The sequence below is a fragment of the Liolophura sinensis genome, chromosome 3, assembly GCF_032854445.1.
Source record: "Liolophura sinensis isolate JHLJ2023 chromosome 3, CUHK_Ljap_v2, whole genome shotgun sequence".
Classification (NCBI taxonomy): domain Eukaryota; kingdom Metazoa; phylum Mollusca; class Polyplacophora; order Chitonida; family Chitonidae; genus Liolophura; species Liolophura sinensis.
This window is the reverse complement of record NC_088297.1, coordinates 13,665,878-13,688,886: the sequence shown is the minus strand read 5'-3', so window position 1 is coordinate 13,688,886 and position 23,009 is coordinate 13,665,878. Positions and strand designations below refer to the sequence as shown.

The window sequence follows — 23,009 nt, the reverse complement described above, 5'->3', positions numbered from 1 at the left end:
TTGCAGATGGCATACTTACTAATCTCCCTTTACATTACATTTACACTTAACCTCTTGCAACCATAAAATTGTAACAACCTGTTGTTTCAATGAAATAGCATTGAAAATGACGCTAAACAACCAGTCCAAAAAGAAATAAATAAACACAAACAAACTTTGTACCGTTAGTGTGAATTTCAACCATTTCTTTGAAAGTGTATCATTCATAATTACCAGGAACGACATTTTCTACTATCCTGAAATACTGGAATTGCCAACTAAATAATACCAAGGTGATCTATCAACCTTTAAACATAATGAACAAGTTGGAACAAGCGTTACAAATTCTTAGTCGGTATAGAAATCATTTATTAGTATATTTGATTCCTGGTAATATTTCCCTTATACGAGGGCCACCAAGTTTACGGATGGAGAAAAATGGACATAGCTTCCTAGAGTAAAGCTGATCTAATACCTGAATACGAATAATCTGATCTGTCGCGGAACCCACGTTTTACACCACTGAACCAGCCAGAGCTATTGATATGGACGATCTCACCTGCATTTGTTGTCCATTCACCTACATTTGTATTATTATCTCTCTCTACAGACAACGTTACACGCCTATCCAGGTCTCTTATCGATATTCCATTTTGGTTGAAGAACTGGCTGAAGGCCTACTGGTGGCACTGATAAATATTAACTAATGATCTAACTCAATAACCCATATTCCTTTTTACTACACAGCGGCTAAGAATAACCGATAGCGCTTTCCTGCTCCAGCACCATCTTACAAAATATTCCTTTACAGATCCAGCCTTTTGTACCGGTACTGGCATATAACCCTACTCCTACACTCCAAAAACTAATCTGTTAAATTTAACAGAAAGCCTGTTGCTTGAGGGATGCCTGGATGTATTCTGTTGTTGTAACACAATTTTGTGTCATATTGAACATATCATCTCAGTCTAATAGAATATTTATGTTGAATTTACACAGAATATGAATGTGTTCTATTTAACAGAATAATCTGCTGCAATAAAAGAAAACATTCTAGCTCACTCAAACAACGGACTTTCCGTTAAATTTAACAGATAAATTTCCTTAGTGTCTCCTACGCTTACTATACACCTTTTATTTTGAAGAAATTCTCTTCTCCGAATAAACTCTTTTTGTAAATAACTTTTTGTCATTTTTGGCTTTTTATTGTATCATTTGTTTCGAAGATTGTTTAAGTCAATAGCTACAGTTTGAGTTCAGATGAGTTGATTTACCTATCTGGTTATTTGATTTGATTTATCTATTTGTTCGGTGTTTCACCCCGTACTCAAGAATATTTCACTTATACGACGGCGGCCAGCATTATGGTGGGTGGAAACCGGGCAGAGCCCGGGGGAAACCCACGACCATCCGCAGGTTGCTGCAAGACCTTCCCACTTACGGCCGGAGAGGAAGCCAGCATGAGCTGGACTTGAACTCACAGCGACCGCATTGGTGAGAGGCTCCTGGGTCATTACGCTGCGCTAGCGCGCTAACCGACTGAGCCACCGAGGATCTGGTTATTTGACACTGTAAGCAAGAATTTTTTACTGCTAAAACGGGGGTCAGATTTATGGATCGAAAAACCTCGAGTGTCCAGGAAGAGAAGCTACCGCCTTTCGTCATTCAGCCAAACCAGTGTACATGAGCTGAAGTCGAACATGCCGGGAAGCAAAACAGGAGACTAAATAGCTGATTGACTGATTGATTTATTTCATTGGTGTTTCACACTGTACGGTACTCATGAATGTTTCACTTATACGACGGCAGTAAGCATTATGGTGGGAGGAAACCCGGAATCCGAGGGAAGTCGACCATCCGGCCGCAGGTTGCTGGCATACCTTCCCACGTTCCGGAGGAGAGGATGCCAGCATTGGGCCGGGATGGCGTGATAACCCGTCCGCCACCACATCCGTTATGAGGAATATTCCACCTATAATAGGAGACGCCTTTGTACAAAGTGAACAGTGTTAGTAAACGATATTTGACGGTGTGTTACAATTACGGTGTGAGTAATGTAACAGCCACCGTGTAATGTAATACAATTTTCCTTATAACTAATAAATACCGCTGACAGCTTCGGTGGCCTAATGGTTAGAGAGTCCGCCTCGTATTCGGGTGACCCTGGATTATTTATTTATTTGAATCCTGTTTTACGCCGTACTCAAGAATATTTCACTTATACGACGGCGGCCAGCATTATGGTGGAAAAGCCACGACCATCCGCAGGCTGCTGCAAGACCTTGCCACGTACGGTCGGAGATGAAGCCAGCATGAGCTGGACTTGAACTCAAACGACAGTATTGCTGAGACACTTCTGGTCATTGCGCCGTGCTGGCGTGCTAACCTCCTCGGCCACGAAGGACCCGACCCGGGGTTAAATTAAGTCAGGTCATACCAAAGATGGTACTTGTTGTACCTGTAAGAATGGCGTTTTCATATTGAAATGTCCACAATGAGTGTAAAGTTTCACGCTGTGAGGTCCACAGCTCGTAAAGGTCTTACTATTTTAGTATTGCGATGTCCACAATTAACGTCTAGTTTTCCACAATAAGATACAAAGCTCATGATGGGCATGATTTTATTATTATTATGGTGTTTTAATATTGAAATATCAACAAAGAGTGTAGTTTCACACAATGAGATCCACAGTTTTAAAACGGCGTTTTAATATTGAAATGTTCTCACTGTTTCACATGTAAGGTTAATTTATTAAAGCTCCAAAGGAGGACTGGGTTAGATGGCTAAAGCACTTTGACAATGCGACTATCACGCCCTTGACCAGTGAGGTTAACAACTGTTCAAAACCAGTCCTCCATGTTTTGGCTGCAACTTAAGTCAAGCGGCATTTCAGGCACCTGGTAAATTGCGGTGGCTTTTTCTGATTTAATCCACCCAATCAAGCTAACCGGCGTCGTAAAATAGGGGAGTTTCGAATTCACTCTTTTATCGATAAAGGTAAAAAAGTCCAACTGCATCATGTGACCCGTCAAAAATGGTAACTATTTTTAATCACGTTTATTACATGAGCGTCTGAAAAAGGTTTAAAAGTAATTTAGACAATGAATGACGATGAAAATTTAGAAGCTGAACGTTTGTGAACTTGAGAAGCTCCTAAAATAAAGAGGTGACATTTGTGGTAATTTAGTGTCAACAAAAGTTGCTTACCATTTTTCCCCAAGGCACATGATAGACACAGTACTGCAGTTTTCACATTTCATGACAAAAGAGTTCCAACTCAAAACACTCCCATTCTTGATCATGGTGTTATTACAACATTTAAGTAAAAAGACAGCTAAAATACGAAGTAAGGTTCATCACACAAACTGACATCTATGCGAAAATACTTTCATTTGTTTTTTTATTTTCAGATATTCTGTAATAGTGCTGAAAGCCATTCAAATATTTGAATACTATGGTGGGATTTATGAGCCATACTGACGGCATCTAGGAGCTCTGACGTCACATCACCTTTTTTCCTGATGTTCACCAGAAGGAAGGAATTTTAGGACTATCGTAATTCGTTGACCTTTTCGACCAGCTGAACAGCCATATGAACCAGCAATTTTCACTCATATGACAAGAGACAATACAGAAAGTCGGCACATGTCAACTGACCGGCGATGTGCATGGATACACTATCGCTGGTGAAGGGGCGGCGTAAACTTTCAGTGGTCAGTCTGAGTCAAACAAACAAGGCAAAACTGTAGGCTCCTTCGCTCAGGTGATTACCTGCGCCACACTGCCTTTTTTGTGCTATCATTTGTTCACAACGGGATTTGATGGACCGGGGAAAACTGCAATAGTCTATTACACAAATTTGTTTGTTATTTAAGTTCATCTGTAAGATTTTGTGCAGCAAATCAACAACACTTAGAGGCACAGCGAACATGATAGTGAGACACTAAATTTCTACTCAGACCTTGGTCGTTCTTAATATTTATTTATTTGATAAATAAATTTTGTTTTACGCCGTACTCAAGGATATTCCACTTATACGACGGCTGCAAGCATTATGGTGGGAGGAAAGCGGGCATAGCCCGGAGGAAATCCATCCGCGGGTTGCTGCTTGCTACTTACGTCCGGAAAGGAAGCCAGCATGAGCTGGACTTGAACTCACAGCGACCGGATTGGTGAGTGGCTCCTGGGTCATTGCGCTGACTGATTGAGCCACTGAGGCCCCCTCGTTCCTAATAACAAGTGAGCCGATGCATTGTGAGGTAAAATTAGTTGTCTGTTGCGGGTAACCTGATGGCTATCCGACCACCTGTTGCTTTGATAATTGTTTTGAATTCTACCCGTGGCATAAAGATTACATCTAAGTGTTGTGAATATCCTTGCAATACACCTATAGTAGCACATGACTTTATGGTGGCTTTACCGAAATGGTTTAGTCACAAAGTCAAACCCAAATTACAATGCAAGGACTCTTCACTAGGCACCTGGCGCCCGACGTTATGTTAAATTTTGAGCTTCCGTCTGCTCGTCTAGATTTGGCGGGAGATTTCACAATCGTGTTGACTTCGTGTTTTTTTCCATGGCGCGGGTCAGTGAGAATAAGTTCATCTCATTGGTCAGTGTTGTATTCTGTAAGCTGTCAAGTCACCTGTAAGACTTACGCACACGTCGTTGAGTTCCCGGAAAATGTGAGTAGGAATAGACTTAGCATTGCATTAACACAATGTTTAGAGCTGTTGCAATACAAAGCTAGTGTAAATGGGCATCCATTTCTACATATGCGAACACAATGTTCAATCCGTGCATGTTGAGTTTATGGTCGCCATAATGCATTTTATGAAATCGGGAATGCTTGCTGATTGTTCTCCGCTAACACTTCTAAAATGGGATGACGAACCGCCACATGCGTGAAACTTGGAAAACTCACCCCCCCCCCCCCCCTCCACCCCCCCCCCACCTGTATTTTATGGGAGCTTAAGCACAGATACACAGATACTGGTCAGTCACGTCTTTATCGCTGAAATACATTTGAATGCTGATTTTGTTACATTAATTTATTGAACTGTGAACAGACAACACTGCTCCCCGTATTATGCATCCACCATGACTGACAGCCGGAGAAGCAGTCATTAGCTTGCCTTTTTGACATGCTTTGAGACCGTTTCGGAATTTACAGGTTCGTGAACAACTGTGGCTTGATACTTCCTTCGTTTAAATGCATGGATAAAAATAAAAGTGTTGCCAAGCCTGTACCCACTCGACTACTTTCATCTCGCCAAGCATGTAAACCGCACTCCCGTGGCAATATCTGTCTAGCCATCGGCCGAGGCGAAGAAATAATCGCCAGCCCCACCATTGCGATGCCGTTTTAAGTTTCGCTCATTCGATGTAAAAGTGGCAAATTTCACGATCTGGTACACAGCTGTGCCTTGACGCCTGCTGGTAGAAAAGGTCAGAGAACTTTGGTATTATTTCAGTAATCTTGGCGTTGGGAAAACTTCCTGTGATGCCAGAGTTCCTAACCTCTGATAGTATGGTCAATAAAGCCCAACATAGTATTCAAATGTTTGAACGCCCTTAGCTCCTTTCACAAAAATCTAAAAAAAATAAAATAAATGAAAGTATATTTAGGCAAAGTTTTAAGTGGTCAATTCAGTGATGCCTACTTCGATTTTTACAGGTCTTTTCCTTTAATCAATCAACAAATAAACAGAGACTACAGCACTCGTCATTTTGAAAATGTCCTTATGTACATCAGTTATCCATATAAAATATGCTGTCTGATGCTCACATCTGTATCAAAACAAGTACATTTCTGCCGTTTTTTATACACATTTCTCCACCATGCGCGTGAGGTCTTTGTAGCATGTAAAATGTCCAGGCTTCTACCACTGACATACTTAGTTTCCAGTCCAACAGGTAAAATATGGTCCTCAAAGCCCCACGTGCAGACAGGTATCCGGCTGTATGTACAAGAAAACTTCTTTTTCAACAGACACTCTGAATGTGAGCATATTCACGTGCTTAACAAGCTGTGATATTTTCACTTGAAACCTACATATCTGTGTGACCCGTGTCCCACGTCAGGTGTGTCCTGCTTGCCACATCAAGAGCATCGCAACACTATGACATCACACCTGTCCAAACAGTGACTCAAGTCTATTCAGCACTCTTCCCCATCAAGGTGCAAACCTCCAATGCTCGTGTTGACACCATGACTGACACTACAGCACAAACTATGTCTCACACAGGTCGTACAATGGGGCATCTGGTGTCATGACCCTTCTAAGGGTGTTTCATGTGAATACGACTCACAATCTTGTCATGTTGATACCATGTTTGACACCTGTATCACAGTCTTACACTGTGGTGTTTGGCGTCACGCAGTTTCCCAGCAGAAACCATCTCACAAGTCTGTCGTGTCAATATCATGTTTCACACCTAGTCCAGTACAGTGCGGTGTCTGGTGTCACTCATGCGTCATTGTGAAATATCACAGCCAAACCTGCCTCACAAGCATGTTACGTTAATATCATATTTGACACCTGTGTCACACAAGCCTTACAGCGCAGTGTACGGTGTCACACCTTTCTCTCAGCGGAGTTCCCCAGCCACACCCAACTCACACACCTGTCACCTGGGAGCTCCGTGGTGACCCTGAGCCTGTTGCCCTGGGGGATGGGGAGCTTTAAAGGCTAAGTTCTCCACAGTGTCAAACAAAATCTCCTTTGTCACAGGATTCATGATGCTCTCACACACACCTGTCGAGTACAAAAACAACAACAATGTAACAGAATAACAACCACCATATCTGCCATGTCATGAAGATGATACTCCACAGCAGGGTCACTATTATGCCATCTTATTCATGAATTTACTTATTCATTTCATTGTTTCTTCATGCCATATTCAAGATGATGGTAGATAGGCCTGGGTGCGAAATGAAAAACTATACACCTTTGGCGAATGTCCCACATATATACAGATAAGTGTACCATATTGGTGGTAGTCAAAAGGTCATCAATGAATGTCAATTAACATCAACTGCGCAAACAATGTCGTTGACCATTTACTGCCCTATCTACAAATTTTCCTGTCCATGGCCAGAATTGATTTCCACATTGTGTCAAAGCAATTGAAATCATATTTATGACGCTGCCTCACTGGAGTATCCCGCCAAGGACACCACACATGTCCCTCATACCAGTCACGTTCTACAGATACCAGGTGTGGACGTCTCTTGTCTATAAACACAGCTAAAAATGTTTTCTTGATCAATTTCTTGAAATACTGTAACCGACAAAACAAAAAAAATATAATATTATATACCTAGCAAGAAACCTTTTTTTTAAATAATCTTTTCCAAAATTTTACACCATTATTTCTTTGCCAGTTGGCAAATTTCTCAAAACTGGACAGCAATGCCACAAAAACACCCATTTCAGTCCCCACCCCCTTCCCCGGTGTACGTATCAGCACCCCCGATGTACAAATCGGCATCCACTGGTATACAGGATGAAGGGCGAACGAAGACTGACCTTTCGCAGTTGTGTAGCTGTTAGGGAAGGACTTGTCAGTCCCTGACTCTCATGAATTGCCACGTCTTCCCATCCCAGGAACACTCAATGATCTTGTTCTCTAATTCCTTCATGTCTTTTGTAACCTTGAACAGTGAAACATTTTATTAGGGTCAATTAATGTAATTTGCTTCATTTGGAGTTTAGGGCATACCAAAAAAAAAACTGTTAAAGGACACATGAAACATTTGGTTTTTATTTCTTCACACAGACTATATGGTGTGGGCTAACACATGAAAAAACAAGAAAGCTTCTCAGCTATGTTCCCTTGGAAGTGAAAATGTCTTTCAAACTAGAGTTTTCCTTTTGCCCAATATTTATTTATTTGATTGGTGTTTTAAGCTGTACTCAAGAATATTTCACCTATATGATGATGTCCGACATTACAGTGGGAGGAAAAACGAGCAGAGCCTGGGGGGAAACCATGACCATCCGCAGGTTTTTATGGTGACATAAAAAAGAAATAGCTGTCCAAACAACTCTTTTCGAAGAAGAGCCTGAATTGCGGGAGATAAGCTGGTCCTGAGTTCCCAGTATGTTCATCAACGACATCATTTACGAATATCTCCCAAATACTGACGGAAAATACACATAAAATAGAAAGGTTATTTAGAAATCTAAAATATGCTTTTTTTCTAATTGTTTTGTCGGGTCTTTCCTGATTTTCCATAAATCCTTACTCTACTAATAGTTTTTTACTGCGTTCTCATGTATCTTTTAATAAAGTAAGACGCAAGACTTCATGCATAACTACATACACAAAAAACAAGGAACGGAAAACATTCGGGCCAATCAGAGCATCCAACACAGAAAACAACCAACCTTCATCTCTGAAAACGGCTGGTCAAGTCCTCCCACAAATAACAGCCCTCTGGTGACGGGAAGCATACTGCACAAACAAGGGAGACATTTGATCATCTCTGAATTCAATATGTGTACCCATGTGTATAAAATAAATTGCCATTGTCACTGAACAATGCCCTTTGGCTAAGCCAAAAACTAGAGGTAAGAAAGATATGCATTATGTGTGGACATGATGCTCATAATCTCACAAATCATAATATTTTCACAAATCATATATAAAAAGTGAAATTTTTTTTTCACCTAATGACTTCCAGGCAGTATTAACCATTACTGACATGAAAAAAGTCATTTCAGCTAAACAATACAGAAAAAGATAAATAAAACTACACAATTTGCACATTTTCAGCAATTACTTTGTACACACTCTTTCATTATCAAATCTTGAAAATAATTTTGCCAGAATACTGCTACTTATACCTTAATCGCTTTGGACCAGTGCCAGTGGACATGGTGGAAATACTGAGATTCGGAGTACAATATTCAATATACACGGAGCCTGTTAGCACAATCTTCAGTGCAATTATGCATATTCCTTAATTTGATTTTGGGCACAAAACTACATTGGTTGGATTGGCCAATTTCAGGCTTCACAAAAAGTATAATTTTATCAGTCCACAAAGAATAGTGCCCACAGAATATGCTTGAATAAACACCCTTGCAAACATGCGAAATGTTGAGCAATTACAGCAGTGTTCAAGATGCTATTCCAGAGATTTTTGCCCCAAAAATCGATCTATGCAAATCCACTGAAATTTATGTTCTCGTTTCAGAACAGTTCAAATAATTACCTTTCACAAAATATCAGCCTTGTCAGTGCACTTTCTAATCTTTTAAAATCAGTAATAAAGTTCATAAAATTTATATTAGCAGGTCGCAGTATAAATTTTTCAAACTTTAAACCATCTTGATGTTACAAATTGTACAGGTACGTCAGTACCGACCGCCAATATGATCTGTGCTATATTCTTGGTAAATGCAGATAATTTGATCTCATTCACAAACATCAAAAAAAAATCATTTATAAAACCCCTTTAAATAAATAAACAATTAAAAATAGGGTTAATTCTTACCCAAGTCTTGACTCTTTCCGTATCTGTAACTTGAAGTCCACCGAGTTAAGAGTTGGCGGTTTCCATTTCAGCATGTCTGAGCATCTGCCAGGAACATACGACTGAAACACAAGATACATGTATACATGCTTCTTTTAAACTTATGTTCTGTACGTGGGAAGGTCTGTCAGCAACCTGCGGATGGTCGTGGGTTTCCGCCGGGCTCTGCCCGGTTTTCTCCCACCATGATGCTGGCCGCCATCATGTAAGTGAAATATTCTTGAGTACAGCGTAAAACACCAATCAAATGAATAAATAAATTTAAGCTTATGTTAAACAGCTGCATGATGTAAAGCCTAGGTCACGTTTCAAATACCATTAATGTGATTGAAAATTTTTCTACAACCAAAATTATGTACAAATCCAATGGTTTTTTTAGTTCAGCTGAGTTATATGGTTATTTGAGTTTGAGTTCCTTATGCTAATGCATACTTGACAAGTTTGTCAGTTTCATATGTGCACTATTGTGGATCTATTGATCTATTTCGTTTTCTCTTGTTTGTTTTGGGGTTTTTTTGTTGTTTTTTTTTTGCTGTTTGGTTTTATTTTGCAATACCATGGTGGTCAGTTTCAAGGGGGAGAAGAAGTGGAGTTTATGAACATATTTATTGTTCTTTTTATTTTTGTTGTTGTTTGGTTTTGTTGTACCAGGCAGTCAATTTCATGGGTAAGGAATCCAGACTGCCCAGCATAATCTTTGGCAAGTTTAATACTGACTAACTTTCGCATACATTTTGCATACCTTTTGCATACATTTCATACAATCAACACGAGATGAAGCCCGTGTCGCTTTTATAAATACAAAATCCAGATAAAATGTATATGGTATCTGTAACGTGCGTCGGAAGACCTGCCAGCAACCTGCGGGTGATCGCGAGTTTCCCTCGCGCTGTTGCCTGGCTTCCTCTCACCATATTGTTGACCGCCATCAAATAAGTGAAATATTCTTGAGTATAGCATAAAACTCCAAATCAAATAAATAACTTTCGCATACAGATATGCCCATCACAAATGGTGGAAGACAAGTGATCTTTTGTGAATGTCACTAAGACTGTGCACATCATACATGAATTAGCCATATATAAAACAGCTCTTGATGCACCTTGAGACAATTAAAACAAACCTCTTTGACAGGTTGAAAAATCAAACCATCCACTTCATGGCTGACTTCTTTGGCAAAACTTCCATCTAGAAGCTGAAAATACGAGAACAGCAAGGTTTCATTGGCACATTCAGTCTCACAAGAAAGTACCCAATATTAGTTAATTTGATTGATGTTTAATGCTGTACTTAAGAAATGTTCAACCATGGGCAGTTAGAGCTTTCAGAGGCTTAGGTTCAGCTTGCATATAGGGATTTATTTATTTGTTTGATTGGTGTTTTACGCCGTACTCAAGAATATTTCACTTATACAACGGCAGCCAGCATTATGGTGGGAGGAAACTGGTCAGATCCCGGGGAAAAACCACGACAATCCGCAAGTTGCTGGTAGACCTTTCCAAGTATGGCCAGAGAGGAAGCCAGCATGAGCTGCACACAGTGACTGCATTAGTGAGAGGCTTCTGGGTCATTACTTTGCGCAAGCGCTAACCAACTGAGTCACAGAGGCCCCTGCATATAGGAAGCAGCAATTTATACATCCAGGTAGGTTCTCTGGAATAGTACAACAATAAATATTTTTACAGTAGAGTAAATGTTATGTGACATAATGGGTTAAATTAATGGCATGCAGTCATACGCTGCAACATAAAACGCTGGCGTCAGAATAAGTATGGCCAGTATGGCTTTTCATAAAAAAAATCCCTAAAAAGTCAAAAAAAACAAGTCAAACCAATTTAATGGTGACCAACAAAGTGAAGGCTCATACTGTTAAGCACATAAAACTAAAATGGACCTATGTGAAGAATAAAAACCCTGTAAAATGATATCAGGATATCTCCAGGGCCCAGTTGTTCAAAAGTGTATTAGCTAATACTGGTATTAAGTCATATATTACATTTAGCTAAAGTCAAAGTATAAAAGCAGCAGTTTTAGTTCATATTTAATATACTGGTACGCTGAACGTGGGTGGGTCTGCCAGTAACCTGCTGATGGTCGTGGGGTTTTCCTCCCACCATAATGCTGGCCGCCATCGTATAAGTGAAATATTCTTGAGTACGGCATAAAACATCAATTAAATAATCAATCAAATTGCTTTTGACAGCCCTGTATCAGCAGTTTCGAAATGCACCCCACAACCAAGAACAAGCAGTATCACTAGCTCTAACACAACCAACAACAACAAAATCTTCCCGTAAAGCAGCCCACCACAGTGTAAGAGTCAAAATTATTCACAAAAAAAAAAACAAAAACAAAACAAATACACGAACAAAAAATTGTGCAAGACTTTGACCACAAATTATTACGTTGATCTCTCGTAAATTTATATGTCATCTTTAGTATCTTGTACATACACATCCACAAATATCTACATGTGTAATTTGTGAACGCTAATTCATTACTACAAGGACAAGGGTCTTAACAATTCACAAACAAGGCAAACAGAGAGCCCTGGCAGCTCGTCTGGTGTTCAAGTCATGTGATACATTCAAATATTGACCTCTAAACCAAAATACAGTAGAATGATTGAAGGTGTCATACAAAGATATGATTCTCTAATTAATTAATTTATTTATTTGATTGGTGTTTTGCGCCGTACTCAGGAATATTTCACTTATAAGATAGCGGCCACATTTTGGAAGGTCAAACCGGGCAGAGCCCGGTGGAAACCCACGACCATCCGCAGGTTGCTTGCAGACCTTCCCACCTACAGCCGGAGAGGAAGCCAGCATGAGCTGGGCTTGAACTCACAGTGACCGCATTGGTGAGAGGCTCCTGGGTCATTACCAACTGAGCCATGAGGGCCCCCATATGTGATATACATGTAAGCCACATTTGTATAAGGTCAGTGGTCTCCACTGAACTTCAAATAAGACCACAAAAGACAGCACTGTTTACCACTATAAATCACTGCCAATGTTCTGACAAATCTGACAGACAGCACTGTTTACCCCTATCAATCACTGCCAATGTGCTGACAAATCTGCCAGACAGCACTCTTTACCACTATCAATCATTGCCAATGTCCTGACAAATCTGACAGCACTGTTTACCACTATAAATCACTGCCAATGTTCTGACAAATCTGACAGACAGCACTGTTTACCCCTATCAATCAATGCCAATGTCCTGACAAATCTGACAGACAGCACTCTTTACCACTATCAATCATTGCCAATGTCCTGACAAATCTGACAGCACTGTTTACCACTATAAATCACTGCCAATGTTCTGACAAATCTGACAGACAGCACTGTTTACCACTATCAATCACTGCCAATGTCTTGACAAATCTGACAGACAGCACTGTTTACCACTATCAATCACTGCCAATGTCCTGACAAATCTGACAGACAGCACTCTTTACCACTATCAATCACTGCCAATGTCCTGACAAATCTGACAGACAGGACTGTTTACCACTATTAATGACTGCCAATGTGCTGACAAATCTGACAGACAGCACTCTTTACCACTATAAATCACTGCCAATGTTCTGACAAATCTGACAGACAGCACTGTTTACCACTATGAATCACTGCCAATGTCCTGACAAATCTGACAGACAGCACTGTTTACCACTATGAATCACTGCCAATGTCCTGACAAATCTGACAGACAGCACTGTTTACCCCTATCAATCACTGCCAATGTCCTGACAAATCTGACAGACAGGACTGTTTACCACTATTAATGACTGCCAATGTGCTGACAAATCTGACAGACAGCACTCTTTACCACTATAAATCACTGCCAATGTTCTGACAAATCTGACAGACAGCACTGTTTACCACTATGAATCACTGCCAATGTCCTGACAAATCTGACAAACAGCACTGTTTACCACTATAAATCAATGCCAATGTCCTGACAAATCTGACATACAGCACTATCAATGACTGCCATTGTTCTGATAAATCTGACAGACAGCACTCTTTACCACTATCAATCATTGCCAATGTCCTGACAAATCTGACAGACAGCACTGTTGACCACTATAAATCACTGCAAATGTTCTGACAAATCTGACAGACAGCACTGTTGAACACTATAAATCACTGCCAATGTCCTTACAAATCTGACAGACAGCACTGTTGACCACTATAAATCACTGCCAATGTTCTGACAAATCTGACAGACAGCACTCTTTACCACTATGAATCACTGCCAATGTTCTGACAAATCTGACAGACAGCACTGTTTACCACTATAAATCACTGCCAATATTCTGACAAATCTGACAGACAGCACTGTTTACCACTATCAATCACTGCCAATGTTCTGACAAATCTGACAGCACTGTTCACCACAATCAATCACTGCCAATGTCCTGACAAATTTGACAGCACTGTTTATCAGTATCAATCAATGCCAATGTTCTGACCAATCCTGATAGAAAGAATGTCCTTCAGCCAAATTCTTCGCATTGCTTGCCAAAACAAGACCTCATAACGGCTCATAAATGTACCAGATACAAGAGTCAACATGTACGGCCAAACTTACCTTCCGTGACAGACTGACATCCCAGAAGGGTTTTGCACGGACACTGAATGTCTCGCGTGACTTGTCCAGCAAACCTTTCTGCATCTTTGCATATCGTGGCCCAATGATCTCTTTCTGGATGCAGAGAAGACGTCGTTCAAAGTCTGTGCCTCCTACATCTAGACCCTGTAGATCAATTATTCATACAATTAAAGCATAATTTAAACATTTCTTTGCATGGGGAAACAAAATTTTGTAAAATTTTGAAATTTTTGGTAGGCACATTCGTTTTTCGTATCTGTTTTGACTAGTTACTTTTATGTGTATTATATGTGAATCTTATTCCAGAGATTATTATTAAAGTATCCATCCAGGATTTATTAAGTTCTAAATTAATATTCAAGTTAATTAATACAGATTTACACGCACATTTGATGAGAAATTTCTCCACTTTAGGAAGCTTTAAACAAAAAACAATTCAAAGGTTTAAATGCTCAATTCACTTGAAAACAAAAATCTTAAGGGTAGGTTCAATGGTTTTCAAGTAGAGTTACCCCCAAACAAGAAACTTTTAACCGATGTGTAAAGAGAATAAAACATCACTGTGTACATTCATCTTTCAAGTTAGAGTTTTAATCAAGTTATAATCTGAATATCCTAGCTGGTCCAACAGGAAACAACAAGCCAAAGTTTTCTGGAAACCAAACTGGCTTGAAGTCAACCACAAAACTTGCAAGAGAACCATCTGATAACTCTCAAATCTGACATCAAGCCAGATTCAAATATTATCTGGATTCAAACGACCTTTCTCACTGATTAGGGCCAACGGGAGAGTCTTTGGTTTGAAATATTCTATCGCTAAAGGTAAAAAAACCTTAAAAAACCACCTGTACTATGTGACCTGTCAGAAATGTTAGGTAACTAAACTGAATAAAAATATAAAGCAACACCCAAATTTTGATAAAATTGACTGCATTATCAAATCCTTTTAATGCCATTTTTCGAGTAGGCACAAAATGGACACTTAGCAATACATTTTCATAACTGATGGAAACGGACAACCGATGGTAACGCTAAGGCAGGTTAGGGTGGGGTGAGTTCGGGAAATTCCACACTTCAGTACCAAGTATGTCTGCCGTTTGCCTCCTGCACTGCTACATACTGTCGATGCATAGACCTAATGAAATGGTCAATTGTGACTTGCGTAATGTTTTCCCACTACTGTTTGAGGGCTAAACACAGCTCCGCGATATTGCCCAGAACTGGATATCACCAACAAACACGCAGGTCAAGGACAGCCCCCACGGGTGTTTAATTGGGGACGGATCAGGTGAATACGCTGGCCAGATGAGCGGTTTAACGTTGCGACCTGGAGAAATGTTCTGCATACAGCAGCAACATGGGGACGGGCTGTGTCATGCTGAAATGTTACCCCATGGCAACGCACAAATGGGGCAACCACCACTGTATTGCACCCTACGCACGATGGAGGCGTTGACAAAACAAAATTCACGTGAAAACAAAACATGCTGCCATCGTGCCACAGATCAACGAACATGAATGCTAAATTAGTGGCACTGACTCTGGCATCGTGCAGGTGTAAGGTCTATACCCTGGAATCTACGGGCTCGCCAATTTGTTTCACTGAGGCGATTCTGACCCATTTGAGCGGAATCCGGTTATTATGGAGCCCAACTGTTTCATTTGCTGTGGCAGTGGCTGGGCCTGAAACAGTTGTGGGGGTGGAGGAGGCAAATGTGACCATCTTGGTCGGGGGGCATTACACACAGTCGGCGGGCATACAGGCCATTAACTGCCATGCCAAGTTCTTCATGATGTTTTCTGAGACGAACAATCGTTAACACATTAATGTTAAGGGCTCTGGCAACAGCTCTAAGGGTCATGCCGGCATCGAGCATACAGATGGCGCCCCCTTCTTGGCTTTTATGGCATCTGTGACATGGATGTGGTTTTTGACAGAACTGTATAAGTGACGTTTTGTACACCTGAGTGTAAGGATTACCACGGAAGGCCTTACAGATCACTGAATACTACAGATACGACCACACCTGTCTGATGGGTCAAAATGGTGAATAGGCTTGAAATTGACAATACTTTGGTTTTGGGGAATGGAATGTACACTGGTGTAGAGTTTTGCTCTTGGCCATCCCTTGATACTATAAAAAATCACAGCATTGTCGTGCGAAGTATTGCAAAAACAGAAGTGTTGCATTGATATTCATTTGAGCCTCTGTAACACGGCAAGACAGGTGACCTGTAAATTCATGTCAGTACTGTTAACAGACAACTCTTGTTGACAAGTCACATCATACAGCAGGACTTTTTAACCTTTAGGGACAAAAGAGTTTGATCTCAAACCCCTCACCCCACTATCCTTCTTCCACCTCCTCTCATCCCACCACCACCCCCAACTAAAAATAGCAACATGGGACATAGTTTCGGTTCCTAGCCTTCCAGCTACATTGTACATGCTGATGTGGAACTACAAATCTAGTTTTAATATAATAAATGACTTAAATAAAGTCTTGACAACTGACCACTATGACATACAGCTCTCGGGGAAAAGGTTACCTCAAATTTGATGATGTCATAAACCAAAAAGCGGGGAACATTTTTGTCTTCCACTTTGTCAAGGATCATCTCCTGAAAAAAATGAAAGGAATGATTTTAAGTTTCTCTTCTTTGATGAATACCAGGAATTTTGCACAGGGTGTTCACAATCTCAGTTCAATAAGTGAGGGGCCTCCGTGGCTCAGTTGGTTAGCGCGCTAACGCAGCGTAATGACCCAGGAGTCTCTCACCAATGCGGTCACTGTGAGATCAAGTCCAGCTCATGCTGGCTTCCTCTCCGGCCATATGTAGGAAGGTCTGCAGGAAGCTGCGGATGGTCGTGGGGTTTCCCCCGGGCTCTGCCCAGTTTCCACCCACCATAATGCTGGCCGCCGTCGTATAAGTGAAATATTCTTGAGAATGGCGAAAAACACCAATCAAATAAATAAATAAATCAATAAGTGAAGGTTCAGGAGACACTGGAACTGGCAGAATCCAAAATGGCTGGATACGCACCAAAAACAAGCCATTGCAACTGAAATATACCTTTGGCTTAATTAGGGTTGCTCAATGAAGATAATCGAATGCTTAGGGCAGCTAAATGTCGTATAAATTCGGATGGGGAGCTGAGGCAGTAGACATGGCAGAACTCCAATCACAGCTTAGGGAAGAGCTCATAAGTCGGACGGCGGATCAGACAAGTGGTGCCTTAATGTAGGATCCATAACGTTCGTGTTCAATCTCTAGGAACGGATGGATGGTCGACTATGTAGCACAACCGGCAGGTCCAAACGATCGGACACATGTATGGGATGTGGCTTGATAGGAAACAAGCAATAACATATAAGCCAAATCTGAGGCATTTGTGGACTGAAACATCCAGACTGCAAGCTTAGTTTGTGATTTGTCATACCTGAACATGGTGCTGGCAGGTGTGGAAATGGATACGCCCCTCACAAGCTCCAGATACATGTATTACTACATTGCAAACAATTCTTAAATAATGTATTACTGTAAGTGAGGACACTGACATTTTCTGAGAGCTCAAAGTCACGTGTCTGTAACTCACAGCTTAAAGGATCCACCAATGACCAATTATATTATTTATTTCCAGTGACCTGCCCCTTGGGATAATCACAACTGTATGGTTTTGGCTGGTTTTTGGTTGATTGGCAACTCAGTCTGAATATATTAGGAAATTTTCCCACACGCTGGCCTGTACCGAAGGAGTTCATTTGGGGGGCAGTGTGGGGTTATACTGCAATGCTATCATACATTCAGATATAATAGATATGAAAAGATGGAGGGGGCAGAAATAGCTGCAAATTTCGACTCATGTTTGAAATGTTTTTAATATTGGGATGCCATGGAAAAAAAAATTTTATGATTGATAAAACACTTGTAAACCATGCAGGCTCCCAGGACATGTGCCGGTGATTGAATTTAACACCTTCACTTCTTCAAGAATTCAAACTGTACAACCAGCTTGTCAACCACACTCTGCATTAAATCCTTGGACAGATATTTGTTTATTCACTTCATGCGACAGAAACAGGGGTGCACATGTAGGTCTATGCACTTCTGCATGTATGGAAAAGAATCACCTTTTTGAGCCTCATTGTTAGCTGCTGAAGGCGACCAGACCTGGGCTGATCGGGGACAGAATGTCTGGTTTGCCCTGAATAGGGAGGGAATTATCCTTTGATGTGACTTGTGGTCCTTGTTTTCATTGCCAGATCTCCCGCCAACTCTAGTCCAGCATACAAACTTCAGTGAATTCAAAGGCACATCCACAGGGAATTGCTTCCAACTTTCAACGACAGTTTATACATACGCAAACTGATTATATTTACTTTCTTGTATCTTAAGCATTTCAGTGAATTGAACCACCACAAAAAAAAAAGGTTAAATTGGGTGTATTTATGGGATTTCATAACCACTGAAAGTATTGTAAAATGCATCTGTGGTCGGATCAGGTTAACAGTTGTAGTGACTAACTGGTCCTTTGATTGTTATTTTCACATGGTGTCAACTCCGCATTTGTTTACATGGTGTCCACTCATATGGTGTCGCATTTGTTTATATTTGAATACTCTGTTGCTTATATAGACTGATACCCTCAATCTCCACACAAAGGATACTGCTATTAGATCATTAGAGCTTACACCGGTAAGGTGTAATAATGTCTGAGTGTACTGGTATACAAATTAACGGTGTGAAAAGGGATTTTATTCCTACGTACCCAGCATAAGCAAACGATGAGTGTTGCATGTTTGATGCAGAAAGCTATAGCACGTTAAGAATCTACATTGTTTTGGAGTCTTTATGAATTCTACCTGGCCTTTCGTGCTGTATAAGAATTTCAAAATGATAAATAAACAGGACCATACATTTGTGGTTTTATTTTGTGGAAAATCAACAAATATATATGTACAAAGTAGGCCTACAGTATATGAGCCGAACAAAGGCCTTTAATACTGTTTCAAATACATAATCTTCGCGCCAAATTTTCCAGTTTTTACAAGCATGGTTTGCTTCCCTCGAGACCGATATCACGCTGGCAAGCGTATTTCTGTAGTTGTGTTGAAAAGCTGGTTCACCCATTACGATATACCATCATTTTACCAGCTGTAACATATCACCCATTCCAACAAAGTGTTGTTGTTTTTTTAAATAAGTGGGGAAAAGCAACCATAAGACTCTGTACACGTTAGATTAGTAAATGGAGTTTATAGAGTACAGTGTTCAGTTATGTGAACAGACTGTAACAAAAGTTGTTTTCCTAGCGCTGAGCGAACCTCCCAGCTGTTGGGCAGCCAGTCCTCATACTTCAGCAGTGAGGCGGCTTGGCCAGGAACGGACAAGGGAGCAGTCCAGCTGATTGGACATACAACACAGCAGGCATATACCTGTAGCTCAAGGCATATCCACACACTCGACATCGTCTGTTCTAGAGCAGATGGCTGTCACTTCTGACTTTGAGCTCTTCCCTAACTAGGTGAGGGTCCTGAGATGTGTGGACTAAAAATTTTTAGAGGATCAAAAGCTCGCATAACAAATTGAACAAAGGGACAAAAAGAAGCAATTTATTATTGTTATTTGAAAAAAAGCAAACCTGTGGCCTCCATGGGTGAGGGGTTAGACCACCAGCATGGCGCAATGACCTAAGAGCTTCTTAACAATGCAGACGCTGTGAGTTCCAGTCCAACTCATGCTGGCTTCCTTTCCAGCCATACGTGGGAAGGTCTGACAGTAACCTGCAGATGGTCATGGGCTTTGGTTTGCCACCATAATGCTGGATGTTGTCATGTAAGTAAAATATTCTTGAGTACAGCATAAAACACCAATCAAATAAATAAATAAATAAATAAAAAAGCAAACCAACTCACCCCATCTACCAATGTATTGTGTAAGTGTGAGTTGAGATCTTTCCTCTTTGGAAACTCCACATTCGGAACTTGAAAGACAGTGTTGTCCCTGTCCAGCATGTACACATCCTGGAGACCATCTATCAACATGAGGTAGCTAAAACAAGGGGAGAAACTCTGTCTTAATGGCAGTTCTTACCCTGTTTAAAATCAAGTGCAGACAAACATGACAAAGTAGCCATCAGCGAATGAACTACAGTATAGCCACACAAGCTAAGAACGATTTTAAAATAGTTTAAACAAGTAAATAAATAACCAGTAGTTAGTCCACGCTTTTAAAAGAAAAAGAAAGAAATCAGATGTAACCGTTGATGATTGCTGTATGTCGTAGGATTAGCCCCTGGGATCGCAAGACTTAATCTGAAGACTTAAGTCAAAATTTCAAACCGTTTCAATATTGCTATTTCTTACGTAACAGGGTCAAAATAATGCTTGACAACGTAAATTCTGGGTAAGTTATTGTAAAATTGTAATCAATGAAATTCTGATTAGTGTCCAGATTTACAATTTAATCATAATCTGCTACCATGTACATACTGCTACATTGAGAGTAAACAATATTTGAAAAGGAATACATTAATATGAGTAATGTGGCACTTAAATTCACTAGATAATGATGCTGGTTTTATGCATTTTTTTCATCAACACTTAGTAGATTCTGCCGAGTTACATCATGAAAGTCCAACCTTTATGAGCCGTCAGAGCTTCGACATTTAGTTCAGTTTTAAAGAAAGCTAAAAGACTGACAACAAGCACATCAAATTTCTCCATGAAATGTTTTTTTGTTCTACTTATGGTTGTACAAACGAACCTTGGTGTTAGGTGTTTTAAGTTTTTAGACGATTTGGAACTCTGCAAGGCGTAGATTTACAGTATAAGACAGAAGAATTTGTTACCCACCAAAAACAGTCTGCTATCGTCAGTTTACTGCTGAAGCCTATGAGATGAATACAACTGAATTTCCACAACGCCACCTACACACTGCAGCTATAAAATACATTATCTGAATTGAAAACTGATAGATTGTAAATCTCTGTACACGACCACAGGTATGGATTTAGAATTCCTCGCGGAATAGAATGATAGTTATTGTGAAGCTGACAGTGGGAAAGAACAGTAAATAAATACGGCAGTATATCTGTTTCTGTGTATAAGTAGCTAGAAACCATCTCAAAAATGACATTGTTTTGACACAAATTCCCAGGTTATTTGGGCCACCTAGAGTCCGGTGGGCCATCTATGACATCCCCCTGTGAGTCATATCGGGCGGCTGGCTGGAGATCATCTAGGGCAGTCAATCTATTGTTTTTTTTGCGGATCTAAACTTTAAATAATAAGCCATTATTACGTTTCTCAGAAGCTCTAACTGTATTATGACATAATGTTTGAGCAGGTTATAATCTATATAATTAGGGCCAGTAGCTAAATCTGGACACTAATCCTTTAGGACTATGTTCACTTTGTGATTCTGGGGCCATGGAGTTGTCTTAGAATTAAGTCAAACTTAACTCTTAACCGCAAATGAGTTCACTGCACTGAAATTGTAACTCACCATAAGGATTTTTATTTCAATATTAAGAATTGTCTTTCATGACAAAATTGAAAACTAGCCTTAAAGTTCAAATAAGTTCAAGACTATGAAGTCTGATGTAAGCCTAAGAAGGCTCTGTGGTACTGGGGACAAGACTATACTGTAGAATAGACTGAACAAATACATTACTATGAATGCACCTTACCACCTTAAAAACCACCTTACTACTCAGCGTTAGTCCAACTCATTAGATCGTCTCGCCCCATGTTGAGGGCATGTGACTTCTTTCAATGGCATTTAGAAGTAGAGTTGGATAACACAACAAATATATGGATCACAACTTCTGGCCCTGGTATCATGAAGCGATCATGAAGGAATCATGAAGCGATCATACTCTTAAATCAAACTTTCAAATCAACTTTAAAATTGACTTTTTTCAATGGCATTTAACAGTCAGGTTGGATAACATAAGTATACGGGTCACTATTTCTGTTTATTTCTATTTGATTGGTGTTTTATGCCGTACTCAAGAATATTTCATTTATATGACAGCGCCAACATGATGGTGGGAGGAAACCGGACACAGCCCGGCAGAAACCCACGACCATCCACAGGTGGCTGGCAGACCTTCACACACATGGAGAGGATGCCAGCATGAGATGGACTTGAACTCACAGCGACCGCATTGGTGAGAGGCTTCTGGGTCATTACGCTGTGCTAGTGCGCTAATCAACTGAGCCACGGAGGTCCCTATATGGATCACAACCGAATGAATGAATAAATACAAGTTTTGACCGATATGTGTTACACTCAAAAATATTTTCTTACGTAAGAAGGTCAAAATATTGCTTGCCAATATACATTCTGGGCAAGTTAACGTAAAACAAATTTCAGCTCACATTACGGAAAGGAACATTCCAAGTTTAACGACTGAAATATTGACTTAAATCTGAGATCGCTTCGTGATCGTTTGCATCATTCAGATGAATAAGTAGCTTCTACTCACTCGTGGAAATTACATGTATCCCTGACAGACAAAAGGCACCAGAACATGAATATTTAATGAGTAGAACAAACACTTAAAGAAGTCCATGTTGTATTCACATATAACACATTGTAATATTTATAATGTGGTCGTCTGATGCAGAAAAACCTCCAACGTGTCAAAACCAAATTGTACAAACATACCGCACGCCATCTGCCTTCCAGCTAACTTTGTATGGTTTGGTTTTGATTTTCTCCAGATTTCCCCTGTCCATAGACACAGGTTGAGCCCCTGGAAAGCCAGATCTGAAACAAGAAAACAGCATGTACCTGTATTTTCATGCCAGCTCCGCCATGCAATTGTACAGGACTGTTTTAACACTGTGCA

General features: G+C 40.3%; 1 protein-coding gene across 1 annotated transcript in view; it reads right to left on the bottom strand.

The window, feature by feature from the left end:
* Positions 1–4,969: 4,969 nt before the first annotated feature.
* Positions 4,970–23,009, bottom strand: part of LOC135463652 (mRNA-capping enzyme-like) — a 32,065-nt gene continuing 14,025 nt past the window's right edge. The window contains 10 exon segments of the mRNA XM_064741016.1: positions 4,970–6,737; positions 7,515–7,554; positions 7,556–7,639; positions 8,376–8,442; positions 9,488–9,588; positions 10,650–10,721; positions 14,129–14,293; positions 16,700–16,771; positions 20,068–20,203; positions 22,826–22,927. Of these exon segments, the coding sequence (XP_064597086.1) occupies positions 6,610–6,737; positions 7,515–7,554; positions 7,556–7,639; positions 8,376–8,442; positions 9,488–9,588; positions 10,650–10,721; positions 14,129–14,293; positions 16,700–16,771; positions 20,068–20,203; positions 22,826–22,927 (967 nt within the window). The 3' untranslated portion in view covers positions 4,970–6,609.